Here is a 21,419-nt window from a genome sequence, read left to right on the forward strand (position 1 = left end):
ATTATCCTGATGACTAGACACTTAACCCTGCCGTCATGTACATACAGTATCTACATCAAATACTTCATACCTCTGCACATTGATTTGTACTGGTAATCCTTGTATATACAGTTGAAGTCGGAAGTTTACATACATCTTAGCCAAATACATTAAACTCAGTTTTTCACAATTCCTGACATTTAATCCGGGTAAAAATTCACTGTCTTGGGTCAGTTAGGATCACCACTTTATTTCAAGAATGTGAAATGTCAGAATAATAGTAGAGAGAATGATTTATTTCATCTTTTATTTCTTTCATCACATTCCCAGTGGGTCAGAAGTTTACATACGCCCAATTAGTATTTGGTAGCATTGCCTTTAAATAGTTTATCTTGGGTCAAACATTTCGGGTAGCCTTCCATAAGCTTCCCACAATAAATTGGTTGAATTTTGGCCCGTTCCTCCTGACCGAGCTGGTGTAACGGAGTCAGGTTTGTGAGGCCTCCTTGCTCGCACACGCTTTTTCAGTTCTGCCCACAGATTTTCTATGGGATTGAGGTCAGGCCTTTGTGATGGCCACTCCAATAGCTTGACTTTGTTGTCCTTAAGCCATTTTGCCACAACTTTGGACGTATGCTTGGGGTCATTGTCCATTTGGAAGATATGGATATAGATACTTATGTACCTGTCTCCTCCAGCATCTTTACAAGATCCTTTGCTGTTGTTCTGGGATTGATTTGCACAAGCAGTATGATGGCTGCGTGGTCCCATGGTGTTTATACTGGCATACTATTGTTTGTACAGATGAACGTGGTACCTTCAGGTGTTTGGAAATTGTGGAGGTCTACATCTTGGCTGATTTCTTTAGATGTTCTCATGATGTTAACCAAAGAGTTTGATGGTAGGCATTGAAATACATCCACGGGTACACCTCCAAATGACTCAAATGATGTCAATTAGCCTATCAGATTCTTCTAAAGCCATGACATCATTTTATGGAATTTTCCCAGCTGTTTATAGCCCACAACCATAAGGCTCTCCAGAGGGTAGTGAGGTCTGCACAACGCATCACCGGGGGCAAACACCACCCGATGTCACAAGAAGGCCAAAACGATCATCAAGGACAACAACTACCCGAGCAACTGCCTGTTCACCCCGCTATCATCCAGAATGCGAGGTCACTACAGGTGCATCAAAGCTGGGACAGAGAGACTGAAAAACAGCTTCTATCTCAAGGCCATCAGACTGTAAAACAGCTATCACTAACATTGAGAATCTGCTAATAACATACTGACACAAATCTCCAGCCACTTTAAAAATTGGATGTAAAAAATGTATCACAAGTCACTTTAAACAATGCCACTTTATATAATGTTTACATATCCTACATGACTCATCTCATATGTATATACTGTACTCTATACCATCTACTGCATCTTGCCTATGCCGTTCGGCCATCGCTCATCCATATATTTAATGTACATATTCTTATTCATTCCTTTACACTTGTGTGTGTATAAGGTAGTCGTTGTGAAATTGTTAGATTATTTGTTAGATATTACTCCACGGTCGGAACTAGAAGCACAAGCATTTCACTACACTCGCATTAACATCTGCTAACCATGTGTGTATGACCAATAACATTTGATTTGGTGTCAATTTCTGACCCACTGGAATTGTGACACAGTGAATTATAAGTGAAATAATCTGTCTGTTAACAATTATTGGAACAATTACTGGTGTCATCCACAAAGTAGATGTCCTAACCGACTTGCCAAACTATTGTTTGTTAATTAACAAGAAATTTGGTGAGGGGTTGAAAAACTAGTTTTAATGACTCCAACCTAAGGGTATGTAAACTTTAGACTTCAACTGTAGTGCCAATCTTGTGTATTTTATTTGATTCCTCTTGCGTTACAATTGTAATTTTTTTCTTTAACTCTGCATTGTTGGGAAGGGCTCGTTAGCTAGCATTTCACTGTAAATTCTACATTAATTGTGACACGTGACAAATACAATTTGATTTGAATTACAGTGGGAGGCTCTTACACTGTGCGATAGTACCAGTTCATGAAGATGAATGACATGGCTGCCAAGAAGAGCAACACAGCTAAGATAATGATGGCCATCTGTAGCGTAGTGAGGTCATCAGGTGCTCTCCCGCTGACGGCAGGCTGGACATCCAGGATGTTGTAATTCCTGAAAAGGTTCTTCAGCTGTTCCTTGTTCTCATCAATCATCTGAATCACCCTGTCCATCACAAGACCAGGGAAGGGGAGACAATGGGCTCAGCACAAAGAGGAGTATATTTATTCAACATGTTTTTTGTGTAGTAACAATGTAGTGACATAGAAATATAACTACTATGATGGGTTCTGACTCCTAAACTTGAAATAATGAGTGCCATAGTCTGGTTTCTACACCATAAGTTAATGGTTATCTGTAGGAGGAATGTTAATGGTGTGGCAATTAAGCTTGGAATGTACTGTGTAAAGGAAAGGCAATCACATTGTTGCAGTCACTGATAAGGTTGGAGAGAGGTGGTTTAGTGAGGAATGGGGGTTGAGGTCAGGTCACATTAAGGAACAGTTTACTGGCCGCATCACTTGACTTCCTGCCAAGCAATAAAGATGTAATGTATAGAGGGAAGGAGGACACCACACCCAAATGGAATATATATAATGGGGCTGGTGGAAACATATATTTTATTTATTTTTATTGTACATATTTATTTTTTATTTTTATTAAGGGTGGATCAGCTTAATATTGCGAAAAGATTGTTGCTTCCATCAATGTAATTGTCTAAAACATTTCCAATCCCCCATGTCTTTTTTTGGTAAAAATATATATACATATACATACACATACAGTGGGGCAAAAAAAGTATTTATTCAGCCACCAATTGTGCAAGTTCTCCACTTAAAACGATGAGAGAGGCCTGCCATTTCCATCATAGGTACACTTCAACTATGGCAGACAAAATTAGAAAAAAATCCAGAAAATCACATTGTAGGATTTTTAATTAATTAATTTGCAAATTATGGTGGAAAATAAGTATTTGGTCATCTACAAACAAGCAAGATTTCTGTCTCTCACAGACCTCTAACTTCTTCTTTAAGAGGCTCCTCTGTCCTCCACTTGTTACCTGTATTAATGGCACCTGTTTGAACTTGTTATCAGTATAAAAGACACCTGTCCACAACCTCAAACAGTCACACTCCAAACTCCACTATGGCCAAGACCAAACAGCTGTCAAAGGACACCAGAAACAAAATTGTAGACCTGCATCAGGCTGGGAAGACTGAATCTGCAATAGGTAAGCAGCTTGGTTTGAAGAAATCAACTGTGGGAGCAATTATTAGGAAATGGAAGACATACAAGACCACTGATAATCTTTCTTGATCTGGGACTCCACGCAAGATCTCACCCCACGGGGTCAAAATGATTACAAGTACGGTGAGCAAAAATCCCAGAACCACACGGGGGGACCTAGTGAATGACCTGCAAACAGCTGGGACCAAAGTAACAAAGCCTACCATCAGTAACACACCGCCAGGGACTCAAATCCTGCAGTGCCAGACGTGTCCCCCTGCTTAAGCCAGTACATGTCCAGGCCCGTCTGAAGTTTGCTAGAGAGCATTTGGATGATCCAGAAGAAGATTGGGAGAAAGTCATATGGTCAGATGAAACCAAAATATAACTTTTTGGTAAAAACTCAATTCGTCGTGTTTGGAGGACAAAGAATGCTGAGTTGCATCCAAAGAACATACCTACTGTGAAGCATGGGGGTGGAAACATCATGCTTTGGGGCTGTTTTTCTGCAAAGGGACCAGGACGACTGATCCGTGTAAAGGAAAGAATGAATGGGGCGTATCGTGGGATTTTGAGTGAAAACCTCCTTCCATCAGCAAGGGCATTGAAGATTAAACGTGGCTGGGCCTTTCAGCATGACAATGATCCCAAACACACCTCCCGGGCAACAAAGGAGTGGCTTCGTAAGAAGCATTTCAAGGTCCTGGAGTGGCCTAGCCAGTCTCCAGATCTCAACCCCATAGAAAATCTTTGGAGGGAGTTGAAAGTCTGTGTTGCCCAGCAACAGCCCCAAAACATCACTGCTCTAGAGAAAATCTGCATGGAGGAATGGGCCAAATTACCAGCAACAGTGTGTGAAAACCTTGTGAAGACTTACAGAAAACGTTTAACCTCTGTCATTGCCAACAAAGGGTATATAACAAAGTATTGTGATAAACTTTTGTTATTGACCAAATGCTTATTTTCCACCATAATTTTCAAATAAATTCATTAAAAATCCAACAATGTGATTTTCTGGATTTTCTTTTCTCATTTTGTCTCTCATAGTTGAAGTGTACCTATGATGAATATTACAGGCCTCTCTCATCTTTTTAAGTGGGAGAACTTGCACAATTGGTGCCCCACTGTACATACTTTTAAATTAATTTTTAATTTTTAATATACCTGTATCATTCCCCGCAAACCTTTACCACCCTTCCCCAATTGGAGTAAATTAATATACAATAACACGTAGGCTTCTACCTTCAGTTTATACATTATACACATTTTACAGACACAATCTATTTTACCATAGTTAGATTTGATTTGTTTTTAGTCCTTCCTCTATTTCTGATGTCTATCCAGTTTGATTTATTTTTGTAACTGTGCTATTTCTCAACATTTCTGAACCTATATACATTTTACAATTTTTTTTATGTGCTGTGATGCTTCACAAAATTTATATTCTCATAGCTTCTACAGATTGTAAATTAAAGAGAAAAATGTTTGCTAAAATAATTATTATATTATTGATTGATTGACTATGGCTTTTCAAATCACCCAGTATTGCTATCTGCAGCGTTAGTTCTCGGCAAATGTCGCAATTCTTCAGCCATTCCTGGACCTGTGACCAAAAACGAGCTACATACAGACAGTACCAAAATACATTATCTAATGACTCTGCTTCCTCACAGCAAAATCGGCAGAGCTGGGAAGATTGTATCCCCCATATATATAACATTCTATTTTCTGCAAGAATTTTGTGTTTTAATTTAAATTGAAATATTTGAAGTTTTGAATCTGGCGTTGTTTTGCGTGTCAATTCATAAACCATGTGCCATGGAATGGGTATATCGAAAATCTCTTCCCAACTATTTTGCAATTTTTCCCAACTATTTTGCAATCTATATGGCACAGCTGTCAATTTTTTGGTCCTTAAAATGAAATTGGTATATGTTTTTATTTATCACACTTTTCTTTAACCATTTATGTTGGGCCGACAGACAATGATGCAATTAGTTGGTTGTATTTTGGGTAGAGCAGACATTTCCATCTGTCTGTGTTAGCTGCATGTGTGACATACCTCCACCAGTCCTATTTATGATATAGTTCACAAAATTATACTTTTTAAAAACATTTCTTCGAAAAATGTTTTTTTTTAAATCAATTAATATATTTGAGTTTAACCACAATATTTGTTGTATTATTTGTTCTGTCTTTACAGGTGGATTAAACTGAAATTGTAACCAACTTTCTAAGGCTTGTTTGAAAAATAACTATATTTTGGAGAATATTTCCTTTTCAAACAACCGAAAGTGAGCAGTTGTAATCTGAATAAAGAGAAAAGGCCATTCTTGAACATGGGGTGGGACATTCCCACCAATCTACTAGAGAACCAGTTTGGATTTAAGTATAATGTTTGTATGACTGATGACTTTAGTGAGAGGTCTAATGCTTTATTATGTAATAATTTTTGCCCTCCAAATTCATATTGGTTATATAACTAGGCCCTTTTAATTTTGTCTTGCTTGCCATTCCTATATTTTTTGTTCATATAATTTAAAAAGCATGTCACTGGGTGTAGGCAAAACCATAAGCAAATAGGTAAACTGTGATATGACTCAATCAGGGTGTTTTGTCTTTGTTTGGAAACATGTCTTTGTCTTATGCAACTATATGACCCAGTGGGTGAATAGACTTGGTTTGAGCATTACTAATCGTCCGTGAGTTTTTACTTGGTTCATTTAGAACCTACATTAAATATGGGAATGGGGACTGTCCGTTCTAGTAATTATATTTCTATAGGTAATAACATGATAATAAACTATACTGCCAGGCAGCAACTGACTTTTCCACATCCAGGATGCGGTTGGTGTGCTTGTTGACCACGTGTATGAGCACATCTGTCTGGGCAAAGTTCACTCTGCCCTTCTTGTCCACGTGGAACTGAGCAGAAACAGAAGAAGAGAATGACAAAGGGGGTTATAGGAGATACACATTTCATACGTAATTTTATACACATGCATGCACACACACACACACACACACTTGCACACACATGCACACACACTCACACATCCCTCACACCCTTACCTACCTGCACATCGTCCGTGTTGACAATGGCTCCGGTGATGTTGGACAGCAGGTTGATAAACTCCTCCTGGAACTGTCGTACCCGCTCTGGTATCTCGTTGATGACGATCTTCACCCGCTGGTCATCCCGCAGGATGTAGATGCCCACCATGGCGATGTCACTGTGGCCCGCCAGGTCCCGTGCCAACACCTCTACCACGAAGTAGCCCGGGTCGTAAGCCGTGAACAGGTCATAGGTACGGATGATCCCATCTGTCTCTCCTAAGGGTTATCAACAGGTTCAGGGTCAATTTCACTGTGATTCAAATCAATATTTAGAATTGAAACATATATCCCCTATAGGTTATCAACATTGTTGGAGCCCAATTCCATTTCAATTATTTAGTCAATTCATCACCTTGATTGAAATAGAATTGATCCCAACCTTGGTTATCAAGGAACAATAGGCATTGAAGGTTAACAACATGCCAGGGGCCAATTTCTTTTCAATTCAATTAATCTCCTCAATTCTGAAATTAAATTGAATTGATTCTAACATTGGTTATCAAAGATTAACAAGGGATACTATACAAACACAGAGGAGATAATTGTCATGCTTGGCAGTAGGCAGTGACTGACCTATGATGAAGCTGTTTCCTATGTCCTCAGTGTCATTGGACTGGAGTTTAATGTAGCGAATGGACAGGACATGGTACAGCACCAGACTGTTGTTCCCTACATCGTTGTCTATGGCCTGTACCCGAATCAGATCTGAGCCTACCTTGGCATCAGCAGCCACACCTGAGAGAGAGAAAGAGATAGAGAGAGGGGGAATAAAAGTGAGAGAATGCACATAGACACACAACCTCAACACACACACACATTTACCCCTCCCACAGTTTATGTACTGTACCTGTAGTGTACTCTAGCTTGGTGAAGCGTGGTGGCTGGTCGTTGATGTCCTCCAGGTAGATTCTGACCTCCTGCAGGGTTGGGTCACGGCTGGGGTCAAGTGCTCTTCCCCAGGCTGACCTTTGACCCCGTGCAGGGGCCCAGTTCCTGTGGCTGGAGGCCTTGATGATGATGGAGTACACTGAGATGTCCTCACGATCCAGATCCTTCTTCACCTTCAGTACGCCCCCTGGGCTCAGGCCAAAGTTACCTTCAGTATCTCCCCCTATAAGGGCACGATTGGAAATCAGTGTTATGTCCATATTCAATAGACAGCAGCACCAACATGCAGCAACCAAAAATATATTTAATTATTCCGTAGTAGTACTAATGGACTGATATTTCTGGATTGTCCAGTATGGATGAATCAGTGTGTTTATTTGTGTCTGTGTGTGTAGCGTAGTGTTGTGTTGTCCTCTCCACAGACCTGCTATGAAGAAGTAGACTACAGCGTTTGAGCCTTCATCTGCGTCCACAGCTCCTGTCACGTTACCCACTACTGTCCCTGGAGTAGAGTGCTCTGCCACAGACAGAGTCTGGTACGGCAGGCTGCCTCGCTGAGAGAGAGAGAGACAGACAGACAGACAGACAGACAGACAGACAGACAGACAGACAGACAGACAGACAGACAGACAGACAGACAGACAGACAGACAGACAGACAGACAGACAGACAGACAGACAGACAGACAGAGACACACAGACAGATAGATGAGCACACATACAGATACATGGCCCAGATGTAAGACAAAATCGTCACACATATGAAACAGAGACATTAGCCTTGTTTATACTTGGTTCTAACATGCATCTTCTGTCCTGATCATTTCCACTTTCAGATTATGCCCACATTTTCAGACAGGTGTAGAAGATTAAAAGACGCCGATTGTGATCATGTCTTCCAGACCAGGCACGCTTTGTATCTGGATGTCTTAGAAGTGTCCTGTAGATGGATCTGGACAGTGAAACCATTTAAAACATCATAATCCTGCCTTCTAAAATCATTGACAGGTGGCACCATTTACATATGGCATCAATTTGGGTCTTAGAATAAATAAATACTATTCTGAAATAACAGCTGTCAAATAATTTGCATACAGGGAGGGATCAGTAACATGTGGCCAGAATGCGGACACAATGGACAGATATGAGACACATTGTAATACCATCTGTTGGCATTTTTCTGAAATTGTGGGCACAATCAGAATGTGGACAAGATCAGGACAAAGGACGCATGTTAGCGCTAGGTATAAAGAAAGCTATTGACTAATATACAAACACAGTACAAAAAACTACAAAATAAAACACAATCCTAATCACAGACAAACATCAAATATCTAGAGATTTAAAAAGGTGGTTTGATCACACAAAAGAAACATAAAAATACTTGGTATAGAAAAAATATTATGGTAAGGTATCAAATGGTAAGGTATAAACCCAGAGTTATACTTATAGCTGAGGAGTCCAGGGCTATGTTTCATTGCAATAAGATGAGTCTGAATTAGGGCAGACTGGCGGGAATCTTCCATGCATGAGACACCGCCCAGACTGACATCTTCCTTGCATGAGACACCGCCCAGCTCCCTAACTCTCCTCCACTCACCGGGGGCTTAAAGAAGACAGGCTCGTTGTCATCAATGTCCAACAGCGCAACCTGTAAGGGCTGGGTGGTCTCATAAGGCACGGGCTGACCCAGGTCATAGGCCACAACAATCAGCTGAGGGACAGAACACAGTCCTTAAGTCAGACATAAACAATACACATACACACATTCCTGTCTGGGCTGAATCCTGACATGAAATCCGGCAGGCCTACATTAAACTTGAATGCATATCTCCCATTGACTTGAAGGTACATGTATGATTCAAGTTGTCGCTAGCTACAAGTGCATATCTCAAGTTAGAATTGGGCCCAGTCATTCCACTCACACTGTGCAGGGCTTGCTTCTCTCGGTCCAGTTTGATGGCGGTGGTGATGACTCCTGTAATAGCATCAATGTGGAAGTTATCCCAGTCTCTGTTCCCAGCTCCTGTCTGGAGGAAGGCATAGCGCACCTCTCCATTCACCCCTTCATCCCCATCTGTCGCAAACACCTCATACACCAGCAGGCCTGGGGGCTGCTCCTACAAGGGGGAGGACAGACACATCATTGAGATTTTAGATATTCTGTTTGTATGCAACTGCAGAGAATTTTACAGTAGCAATGTGTATGTGTAGTGGAGCAACACATTCGTACTGTACATGCCCAAAAATAATTAATATGTTCTTCAATTATTACTATCCTACTAGGGACCACTAACAAACATCATACTGTAGTGCCACCAACACACACACACACACACACACACACACACACACACACACACACACACACACACACACACACACACACACACACACACACACACACACACACACACACACACACACACACACACACACCTCCATGATGTGCATGATGGTGCCGTTGGCGGGCCTGACGAACATGGGCCTGTTGTCGTTGACATCTATGATGATGATGCGTAAGGTGGCGGTGCCCCAGAGGGGTGGTCTTCCCTGGTCTGTAGCCACCACCGTCAAGTTAAAGTGCTCAAAGGACTGCAGCAGACGGAGAGAACGCACCAGACCTGTGTCAGCATCCAGAGAGAAGGCATCTGACAACACCATAGAGAGGGAGAGAGAGAAAATAGTGAGAGAATGTAACCAACAGTTAATCAAAGGCAGGGAGAAATTGAGACAAAACATGTAAATGTTAAACAGTGGGCATACAGGATTTTGTTCTAGCCCAGCACTAACACACTTGGTTCAACTAATCAATTGGTCATGAAGATCATAATATGTTGAATTAGAGGTGTTAATTGCTGGGCTGGAACAAAAGCCTCTCAGTGTGTGTGTGTGTGTGTGTGTGTGTGTGTGTGTGTGTGTGTGTGTGTGTGTGTGTGTGTGTGTGTGTGTGTGTGTGTGTGTGTGTGTGTGTGTGTGTGTGTGTGTGTGTGTGTGTGTGTGTGTGTGTGTAGGGCTCCAACCTGCCCCCGGGCCCTGCATGCTGTAAGAGAGCAGGCCGTTCTGCCCCTCGTCCAAATCAGTGGCAGTCAGCGTGATCACAGACGTCCCACTGGGCTCATTCTCAAATACACTGGTCTCAAAGGCCCGCTCTGAGAAACGCGGACGGAAGTCATTCACATCCAGAACGGTCACCAAGACCTGAGAGAGACAAAACAAATATTATGTGGTCCTGTGTAGATCAGTTAGTAAGAGTGTGGCTGGCGCAAGCAATACCAATGTTGTGGTGTCAGGCCCCACAGGGATCATAATAAACATACTACCAATGCTGTGATATATTTTGAATGTACACTACCATTCAAAAGTTTGGGGTCACTTTCCTTGTTAAAGTATATTAGAGTGTCTAGTTTGAGAAACAGATGCCTCACAAGTCCTCAACTGGCAGCTTCATTAAATAGTACCCGCAAAACACCAGTCTCAATGTCAACAGTGAAGAGGTGACTCCGGGATGCTGGCCTTCTAGGCAGAGTTGCAAAGAAAAAGCCATATCTCAGACTGGCCAATAAAAAGAAAAGATGAAGATGGGAAAAAGAACACAGACACTGGACAGAGGAACTCTGCCTTGAAGGTCAGCATCCCGGAGTCGCCTCTTCACTGTTGATATTGAGACTGGTGTTTTGCGGGTACTATTTAATAAAGCTGCCAGTTGAGGACTTGTGAGGTGTCTGTTTCTCAAACTAGACACTCTAATGTACTTGTCCTCTTGCTCAGTTGTGCACCGGGGCCTCCCACTCCTCTTTCTATTCTGGTTAGAGACAGTTTGCACTATTCTGTGAAGGGAGTAGTACACAGCGTTGTATGAGACCTTCAGTTTCTTAGCAATTTCTTGCATGGAATATTTCTCAGAACAAGAATAGACTGACGAGTTTCAGAAGACAGTTCTTTGTTTCTGGCCATTTTGAGCCTGTAATTGAACCCACAAATGCTGATGCTCCAGATACTCAACTAGCGTAAAGAAGGCCAGTTGTATTGCTTCTTTAATCAGCACAACAATTTTCAGCTGTGCTAACATAATTGGAAAGGGGGTTTCTAATGATAAATTGGCCTTTTAAAATTATAATCTTGGATTAGCTAACACAACGTGCCATTGGAACACAGGAGTGATGGTTGCTGATAATCGGCCTCTGTACGTCTATGTAGATATTTCATAAAAGACCTGCCGTTTCCAGCTACAATAGTCATTTACAACATTAACAATGTCTACACTGCATTTCTGATCAATTTGATCTTATTTTAATGGACAAAAAACGTGCTTTTCTTTCAAAAACAAGGACATTTCTAAGTGACCCTAAACTTTTGAATGGTAGTGTACATTTACATTCACATTTTAGTCATTTAACAGACACTCTTATCCAGAGTGACTTACTGTCAGTGCATTCAGATAAGTTTACTTATGTTCTACTACAGTATGAATCCCACCTGAACAGAGTTCTCTCGTCGGTTGTTGGGGCTGCCGCCAGGGTTATCCCTAGCGATGGCTGTCAGGGTGAAGTGGTCTTTAGTCTCTCTATCCAGTGGAGACAGAATGTAGATGTCACCCTGAGAAGAGAAGGAGGAGGAGAAATATCATTATTAAAATAAAGTACAGTGAACGGGCCAGGAGGTGTAGTAAACTACGGAAGAGTATTAGGGGCAAGTGAAGTTAAAAAATTAAATAAACAGTGATGGTGGTGGTATTTGGAAAAGTTTATTTTTGCATGATAGTACTTTAAATTGTCAACACTGAGAATAGTGGGAATATTTTGAGAATAAAGTCTGAATTACATTTTTAGAATAAAGTGGCAATATTTAGAGAATAAAGTGGCAATATTTAGAGAATAAAGTGGCAATATTTAGAGAATAAACGTGACATTTTATATTGAGAATAAAGTACATTTTTTAAAATTAAGTCACAGTTATATTTCTAGATTAAAGCAGGGCATTTGGTAAACTGCATGTTTCCCTGGCTCCCTGTTGCTGTGCTCACCACCATTGAAATGCCTGCAGATAGGTGACCTTGTGAATCTATACCTTATAATTGGCCTAATAACAAGGACATCCTTTCTCTTTTAGCACATAATAACCATATGATTATAAGTAGGCCTATTAGGACCTGGAAGAGGTTGTGCCACAGATTTGGTTGAGAAGGAGGAACCACACGGACTCAGATATGATATATCATCCAAGTCTGTGTGGTTACATGCAGTACATAGGTATAGACAGGTCGGTTGTGTGTGTATGCAGGTGTGTGTGTGTGGGGGTGGGTCTAATACACTCGTTCAAACAGGTGTCACACACACGTACAATATCCTCAAACCAATACCATTCTAACGACCATCATGCATTGTCAGACTGTCAGACATTCAGTTGTTGTTTTGACACATGCCACCTCTGGGCAGCCGAACGTTCTAGGCAGCTGAGCGTGTTTCACGGACTGGTAAAAAGTGTCTGACAATGGGAGAGATCGTTTTGCATCGCTGGGTGCCATAGTTATACATTTACATTTACATTTAAGTCATTTAGCAGACGCTCTTATCCAGAGCGACTTACAAATTGGTGCATTCACCTTATGACATCCAGTGGAACAGTCACTTTACAATAGTGCATCTAAATCTTAAAGGGGGGAGGGGTGAGAAGGATTACTTATCCTATCCTAGGTATTCCTTAAAGAGGTGGGGTTTCAGGTGTCTCCGGAAGGTGGTGATTGACTCCGCTGTCCTGGCATCGTGAGGGAGTTTGTTCCACCATTGGGGGGCCAGAGCAGTGAACAGTTATGCCACATACTGTATGGTGCCACCAGTCTGCTTGCAGTTGTCAGTTATCGTCAGGTATGTGGATGATTTTATTCAGGAACGTTTCTTGGGCTACTTTGATGTGTCAAGTGGGCGAGATGCACAGTCTGTTTGACTTTGTGAATTATGAGATTTAATTTAACTTCATGGAGAAACTCATTGCCCAAACCTACAATTAAGCACCTGTAATGGAATAGTGATCACCACTCCACTCCGCTACCATTGTTAACTCTCTCCTGACATGAACTATAGCCACGTCTCATGTGCCCACTCATCCACTGGCACGTTGAATGTTTCCTCTCCAAGCACTGTGAGTACCCCTATCAATTTTATCTCATTACTAGTCTGAAGAGAGAGAAAGAGAGAGAGGAGTTTCTAATTGTTTTATTTTTTATATTGTTGATATTGTACTGCAGAGTCAATCACACACACAAACACAATCATATATATCAATGTTTTTACTCCTTGCTTGGACTAATTCATTATTAGCTCCTTTTTCTAACATTGTAGTGTATTGTGTTATTGTTTTTTGTCTTCTTAGTCAAATCCTGTCTTGCCCTCAGTGGAAGAGTTGAGCTCTTCTCCAACACCATTCATCCATGATGAGCCTGTCCTGCACTGAAGCCTAATTATATGTGTTATTGTTTTTACCATCAAGGTTCCACCAGCTCGGACCAGCGTTTTAATGAATACTTTCAAGTGATATAAAAAAATTAATTATATTTAATATGAACATCTCAACCCCTGTCCTGCACTGAAGTCAAGACTCTGAACACCTCAACTCATGCGTCATACCCTCATTCAATCACTGATCCATTCCCAACACTCTGTAAGTAGCCCTCCCATTCCCCATAATATTGTACTATACATGTATTTTTTAATTTAACTAGGCAAGTCAGTTAAGAACAAATTATTATTTACAATGACGGCCTACCCGGCCACACCCTAACCCGGGCAATGCTGTGCGCCACCCTATGGGACGCCAAATCACAGCCTGATGTGATACAGCCTGGAATCGAACCAGGGTCTATAGTGATGCCACTAGCACTGAAATGCTATGCCTTTAGACCGCTGCGCCACTCGGGAGTCTTTATTAAATGCTTTAGTTTAAAGTAATCTGTTTTGACGATTTTTGAAACACGCTTTGTCATCTCTGTGCATTCCATGCCTATATCGTGGATCTCCCATCCTCCTAAATGTTCAAGTCACAAACCTCCATTGGTATGTATAGGCACTCCGTTATTATTATTTATCGCCTCCCAATGATATCTTCAGTGTGTACAGACAAACGGTTATTTTTAGCCTTCTGAACTCCTAATTCATTAGTTGTGTAATACGTCAACTTAGATGAGTTAGTTCATTTTCTTTGAAAAAGAAAGAGTACAAGAGAGAGTGAAAATGAAAGAGAGGAGAGTGTTTTGTGTGTGTATGTGTGTCTGTGTTTGTGTGTGTGTATGTATGTGTGTTTGTACGTAAGTGCAGTGCTTGGATTGGACAGGTGCACACCGGTACTGAGTAACAGCACTCTGCTGTTTGAGTACTGGTACTTCTTATAGAATATTGGCTTAAAAGATCAGGCTCCTAAATATAAACAGTACTATCACTCAAAAATGAGTGTCAGCAACAATTTGTGAAGTGCATTGATACGTGAAGAAAAAAAGTGAAGTCCACTTCATGCACTACAAAGTGTGTGTGTGTGTTTTAGAACTCACAGTGGAGGGAGTGATGCCAAACTTGCCCTCTCCATCTACTAGGCTGTACTCGATGACAGAGAAGAGGCCAGAGTCTGCATCTGTGGCTCTGACTCTCACTATGACCGTGCCCAAGTCAACATCCTCAAACACTGGCTTCTGCAAAGGGACATCAACATACACACAGACACACACAAACTGAACACCTTGATGTAATTGGCTCAGAACAGGGCAGCAAGGCTGGCCCTTGGATGTACACAGAGAGTTAAATTCATATTATGCTTGTCAATCTCTCCTGCCTCAAAGTGGAAGAGAGATTGACTTCATCACTACTTGTATTTGTGATAAGTATTGATATGTTGAATGCACCAAGCTGTCTGTTTGAATTACTGGCACACAGCTCGGACACCCACGCAAACTCCACAAGACATGCCAACAGAGGTCTCTTCACAGTCCCCAAGTCCCCAAGTCCCCAGAACCGACTATGGGAGGCACACAGTACTACATAGAGCCATGACTACATGGAACTCTATTCCACATCAAGTAACTCATGCAAGCAGTAAAATTTGATGAAAAAAAAACAGATATAAATACACCTTATGGAAAAGCGGGACTGGGAAGCAACACAGACATGTGGTAGTAGAGTAGGAGCCTGCGGGCACACACTTAATATGTTGTAAAATCTGTTGTAAATGTATTGTATTGTTTTTTTTTTAAAATTGTCTTAATTTTGCTGGACCCCAGGAAGATTAGCTGCTGCCTTAGCAGCATCTAATGGGATCCATAATAAATACAAATACAAATGTCACTTTGATCTCTTGACTAATCAAATTAAATCAACATTCATTTCACAAATACATGTTACAATGTATTTTACAGAAAAAAAAAGAGGACAAAAAAGGGGATGGGGCAGACCATCACAATAGAAATGATATCAAGTGAGTACTACTAATGGTGAAGCATTTTGCAGTGTATGTTATGAATCAGTATTTTTGGTACCTGGTAAGAGGGTTGTGAAAAGATAGGGTTGTTATCATTGACATCTACTATACGCAGGTAGACAGGAAGCTCAGCCACTTTGGGTGGACTGCCGTGGTCCTGGGCTCTCACTGTGAAGTTCAGCCACTGCACCTGCTCAAAGTCCACCGTCCGGTAGGCTACGATCTTACCTGCACAACAACACAATGGTTACCGCAACATTTCTCATCATAAATATACTAATAGAATGAATGATGTTTGCTTATAAAGGCTCATTACAGGCTTGGGCTCTATTATGTGTGTGTGTGGGTGCGGGTGTGTGTTTGTTTGTTTCAACTCTGGGTTCAATGTAAAACAGATTTTACATGATGCACAGTATGCTACATCCAATAATTTCATTCTGTTTCATTGTCATGGCAATTCTGAGTGACCGATGCAAAGTTTGCAGAATGTTTGCATTTAGAATGTTTGGTTGATTAAACAAAAATATATAGCTTCAATACCAAGCTATTCATTTTCATAATTATATGAGGAATCAAAGCTCTGAGTAAATAAACCGCCTCTATCCTCTGTTCTACTAGCAAATTTACAGTCACTGGAGAAACTGGACAAGCTATGTTCGAGACATTACTATTAGCGGGACCTGAAGAACTGCAATATCCTATGTTTCTCAGAAACTTGGCTGAACAAGGACATGGATAATATACAACTAACTAGTTTTTCTATGCATCGGCAGGACAGAACAGCAGCGTCGGGTAAGGGGGTGGTGTGTGTCTCTTTGATAACCTCTTAAGAGGTGGCACTCCTAGTGGCTGATTATTTTAATTCGGGAAAACTGAAATCCATTTTACCTAATTTCTACCAGCATGTCACCTGTTCAACTACAGGCAACATCCACATTGAGCTAAAGGCTCAAGCTGCCACTTTCAAGGAGCAGGACACTAACCCGAACGCTTATGAGAAATTCCGCTATGCCCTCTGATGAACCATCAAACAGGCAAAGCATCAATACAGGACTAAGATCGAATCCTACCACAACGGATGTGACACTCGTCGGGACATGACAGGGTTTACAAACTATCACGGATTACAGAGGGCAACTCAGCCGTGAGCTGCCCAGTGAAATGAGTCTACCAGACCAGCTAACCCTAACCCTATCCCTGACCCAGTCTGTAATATCTACTGTACATGTTTCAAGCAGACTACCCTAATCCATGTGCCCAAGAACGCCAAGGTAACCTGTCTAAATTACTATCACCCCATAGAACTCACATCTGTAGCCATGAAATGCTTTGAAAGGCTGGTCATGGCTCACATCAACACCATCATCCCAGACACCCTGGACCCACTCCAATTCGCATACCACCCCAAAAGACCCACAGATCATGCAAATTATATTGCACTCCACACTTCCCTTTCCCACTTGGACAAAAGGAACACATCAATTAAAATTATATTAATTGATTACAGCTCAGCATTCAACACCATAGTGCCGTCCAAGCTCATTACTAACCCTGGGATGAACACCTCCCTCTGCAACTGGATCGTCAACAACATATCCTTCGTGCTGACCCTCCAGACAGGGGCACCTCAGGGGTGCATGCCCCCCTCCTGTATTCCCTGTTTACCCGTGAATGCATCGCCGCGTACTACTCCAATACCGTCATTAAGATTGCCAATGTCACGACAGTGGTAGGCCTGATCACTGTCAACGATGAGACAGCCTAAATGGAGGTGGTCAGAGACATGGCAGTGTGGTGCCAGGACAACAACCTCTCCCTCAATTGTCACGCCCCAATTCACATCAACAGGGCTGAAGTGGAACAGGTTGAGACCTTCAAATTCCTCGGTTTCCTCATCACTTACGACCTATCATAGTCCAAACACACCAACAGATTCGGAAAGATGGCACAACAATGCCTATTCCCCCTCAGGAGCCTGAAAAGATTTGTCATGGGCCCTCAGATCCTCAAATTTCTACATATACACCATTGAGAGCACCTTGACTGGCTGCATCACCACTTGGTATGGCAACTGCTTGGCATCCGACTGCAAGGCGCTTCAGAGGGTAGTGCATATGGCCCAGTATATCACTTGGGCTGAGCTCCCTGCCATCTAGTACCTCTATACCAGGCCAGAGGTATAGAGGTACAGAGGAAGGCCCTAAAAAATGTCAAAGACTCCAGCCACCCAAGTCATAGACCAGGGGTCTCCAACCCTGTTCCTGGAGAGCTACCGTTTTGTAGATTTTCACTCCAATCCTAATCTAGCATTCATAATTCTAATAATTAGGTGGTTGATAAGAAGAATCAGGTTAGTTTCAACTGCGGTTAGAACAGAATCCCACAGTAGGGTAGTTCTCCAGGAACAGGGTTGGAGAACCCTGTCGTAAACAATTGTCTCTGTTACCGCACAACAAGCGGTACCAATACACCATGTCTGGAACCAACAGGACCCTGAACAGCCATAAGACTGCTAAATAGTTAGTTAAATAGTTAACCAAATAGCTAGCTGCATTGACCATTTTTGTACCGACATTTTTGACTCATCACATAAAGTATGCTGCTGGTACTGTTTACTATCTGTCTCTTTATTCCTAGTTATATGTACATATCTACCTCAATTACCTCGTTATCTTGCACATCACCTCATACTGATACCCCTTATCATTACACATTGTGTATCTATTATTACTTTTATTATGAAGTGTTTTACTTTTCTATTAATTTTCTATTTTCTTTCTCTGCATTGCTGGTAAGTGTCCGTAATTAAGCATTTCACTGATTGTTGTTTACAAAGCGTGTGGCAAATTGTATATCACAACACATCTGGGTGCATTTCTGTGAATTTCAACTCTGCCACTGTTAGTGGGTTCAATATGAAATTGATTTTACATGATACACAGTAGCTACTGTAAATACATAGACCATAGATAAGTGTTTCTTTTTCTGTAGTGTATTGGCTACATTCAAAGCCATTAATTAGAGATGGAGGATTCTGCGCTATATTTTCTTTATATGACACTACAAAATTATATGGCAGCCATGTTAACATTACATGCCGGGGTATATGAATACTATAGTACTAATACTATAGTATATGAAGGGTTTATTTTTTAATCTGTTAATTTCATTTTGTAGGCTATACATTCACAGCTAAAAGCTGAGTTGCATAGGCCTGCAGATAACAAGAAAACATTTAAGTAGACATAACAATTAGGTAGACAAAACAAAGACATTAATTTTGATGGTGATGAAGCCAGCTTCGGAGAGTTCCTTCACAACATGTCGGAGACTGGTGCTTCTGGCAACTCACTAGAGTTAGATGAGTTGATGATGGTGAAGCCAGATATTGTGGAAAATTACAGAATTAGTCATGCTATCCAGTGTTTTACTTTTTAAAGAATTGTCTCTTGTTATATGTTAATGCTTTTTCTAACCTGATACACACTTGTCTTTGTGGGACATAAGACTGGGCGTATAGCTAAGGTCATTCATGTGACATCCCATGGGTTTGCTATCTACAGAAAGTCACATGTACGGAAACTTGCAGAAAGGAGCACAAAAAAAAATCTGCACAGACAACTAATTGATTTTTACACACTATCTGTTGACTGCCGTAAATGCAAAGAGGATGTGCTTCTCTATAAAAGCTGAAAAGCGACAGTTTGTTGGGCATTAACTGGGCAACTGTTGAAGTGCATAGCTAACTGCTCCATTTTTGCAGTTAGCTATTATTAGAAAACCCTTTTGCAACTATGTTAGCACAGCTGAAAATTGTTGTGCTGATTAAAGAAGCAATACAACTGTCCGTCTTTAGACATCAACAAGATGTTGATGTTGAGACTGGTGTTTTGAGGATACTATTTTATTGAAGCTGCCAGTTGAGGACTTGTGAGGTGTCTGCTTCTCAAACTAGACACTCTAATGTACATGTCCTCTTGCTCAGTTGTGCACCAAGGCCTCCCCACTCCTCTTTCAATTCTGGTTAGAGACAGTATGCGCTGTTCTCTGAAGGGAGTAGTACACAGGGCTGCTTCTCTAATCTGGACAACAGTTTTCAGCTGTGCTAACATAATTGCAAAAGGGTTTTAAAATGATCAATTAGCCTTTTAAAATGATAAACTTGGATTAGCTAACACAGCATGCCATTGGAACAAAGGAGTGATGGTTGCTGATAATGGGCATCTGTACGCCTATGTAGATATTCCATATAAAATCAGTCATTTCCAGCTACAAAAGTCATTTGCAACATTAACAATGTCTACACTGTATTTCTGATCAATTTGATGTTATTTTAATGGACAAAAAATGTGCTTTTCTTTCAAAATCAAGGACCTTTCTAAATGACCCCAAACTTTTGAACGGTAGTGTAGGTAGAGCAAATCCCCTTATTGTATGGGACACTTTCAAATGTGCATTTAGAGACAGGTAGATACCAATAAAAACTATACCATAGAGGCACAGAATAAGTTAGAGGAAAAACAAAAAGAACTGATGGAACTTATTCAAGAAAGATTTTGTGTTTTTATAAAAATAAAGAAACTGGATGGAATATGGGTGAAAATGCAGCAAATTATTTTCTTATCATTAATATAGATTTGCTACCATAAATAACTCCCCAAAACGTGTTAGAAATGACAGAGTCCTCCACGATTCACCAAATTATATTTTGAAAGAGAAAGAAAAGGACTTTAAGCACATGTTTTCATTTTAGTCTCCTACATCTCCACTAACTGAAGTTAATTGTAAGGATATTGTTCTTAATAGTGTATAATTGACAGCTGTACAGAAAGACTCATGTGAAGGCCAAATTACAGAGGAACTTCTTGATGCAATTAAATACTTTATGTTCGGGAAAATTCCAGGGCTGGATGGCATACTAGTTTAGGTATATCAATTATTTGTCCATGTACCCAGAGTTCCGTTATAAGCATATTTATACCACTACTATAAAAAATGTAAACTATCAGATACTCAGTAAGAAGGTCTGATTTCACTATTATTAAAACAGGACCCAGGTGGAAAATATAAAGCTCCAGTCCGCCTAAAGGACTGGAGGCCCCTTACACCTCAGATGCAAAAATGTGATGTAAAAATTATAGTAAAATGCATAGCGCATAGAATTACAAAAGTGTTGTTGGATGTTATTCATCCTTATCAGACAAGTGTTTTCACATGGGATGATACATTGGAGATAATATAAGAGAAGTACTGGAAACAATAGACCCCTATGAAAATTTTGGGAAACCGGGCCTAGTGTCACACCCTGATCTGTTTCACCTGTCTTTCTGCTTGTCTCCACCCCCCACCAGATGTCTCCCATTTGTCCCTATTATGTCCTGTGTATTTATACCTGCGTTTTCAGTTGCCAGTTCATCTTATCCCGTCAAGTCCTACCAGCGTATTCCCCTGTTTTCTGTGCTCTAGTTTTGGTTTTTCTTAGTCTTCCAGTTCTGATCCTTGCCTGACTTGACCTACCGCCTGTGGTCCAGTACGTGCCTGACTCTGATTTGGATTATGACCCTTTGCCTGCATTGATTTACCTTTTGCCTGGACTTTTCTTATATACCTGCCCGTTAAAAGACCAGGCTCATTCGTAGGTACGAGTACACTGGTGAGCTG

The 21,419-nt window shown here is 41.0% G+C and overlaps 1 protein-coding gene across 1 annotated transcript in view; it reads right to left on the reverse strand.

The window, feature by feature from the left end:
• The window catches only part of LOC124048539 (cadherin-23-like), a 548,925-nt gene that overhangs the window by 26,658 nt on the left and 500,848 nt on the right, over positions 1-21,419 (reverse strand). Inside the window, exons 50-62 of the mRNA XM_046369416.1 lie at positions 15,817-15,986; positions 14,839-14,976; positions 11,775-11,894; positions 10,319-10,496; positions 9,735-9,946; positions 9,221-9,415; positions 8,896-9,009; positions 7,721-7,850; positions 7,256-7,519; positions 6,982-7,143; positions 6,368-6,624; positions 6,119-6,216; positions 2,029-2,229 (exon numbers count right to left, since the gene is read on the reverse strand). Coding sequence (XP_046225372.1) covers positions 2,029-2,229; positions 6,119-6,216; positions 6,368-6,624; positions 6,982-7,143; positions 7,256-7,519; positions 7,721-7,850; positions 8,896-9,009; positions 9,221-9,415; positions 9,735-9,946; positions 10,319-10,496; positions 11,775-11,894; positions 14,839-14,976; positions 15,817-15,986 — 2,239 coding nt within the window. The remainder of the gene's footprint in view (positions 1-2,028; positions 2,230-6,118; positions 6,217-6,367; positions 6,625-6,981; positions 7,144-7,255; positions 7,520-7,720; positions 7,851-8,895; positions 9,010-9,220; positions 9,416-9,734; positions 9,947-10,318; positions 10,497-11,774; positions 11,895-14,838; positions 14,977-15,816; positions 15,987-21,419) is intronic.

This window comes from Oncorhynchus gorbuscha, linkage group LG11, assembly GCF_021184085.1.
Source record: "Oncorhynchus gorbuscha isolate QuinsamMale2020 ecotype Even-year linkage group LG11, OgorEven_v1.0, whole genome shotgun sequence".
NCBI classification, from domain to species: Eukaryota; Metazoa; Chordata; class Actinopteri; order Salmoniformes; family Salmonidae; genus Oncorhynchus; species Oncorhynchus gorbuscha.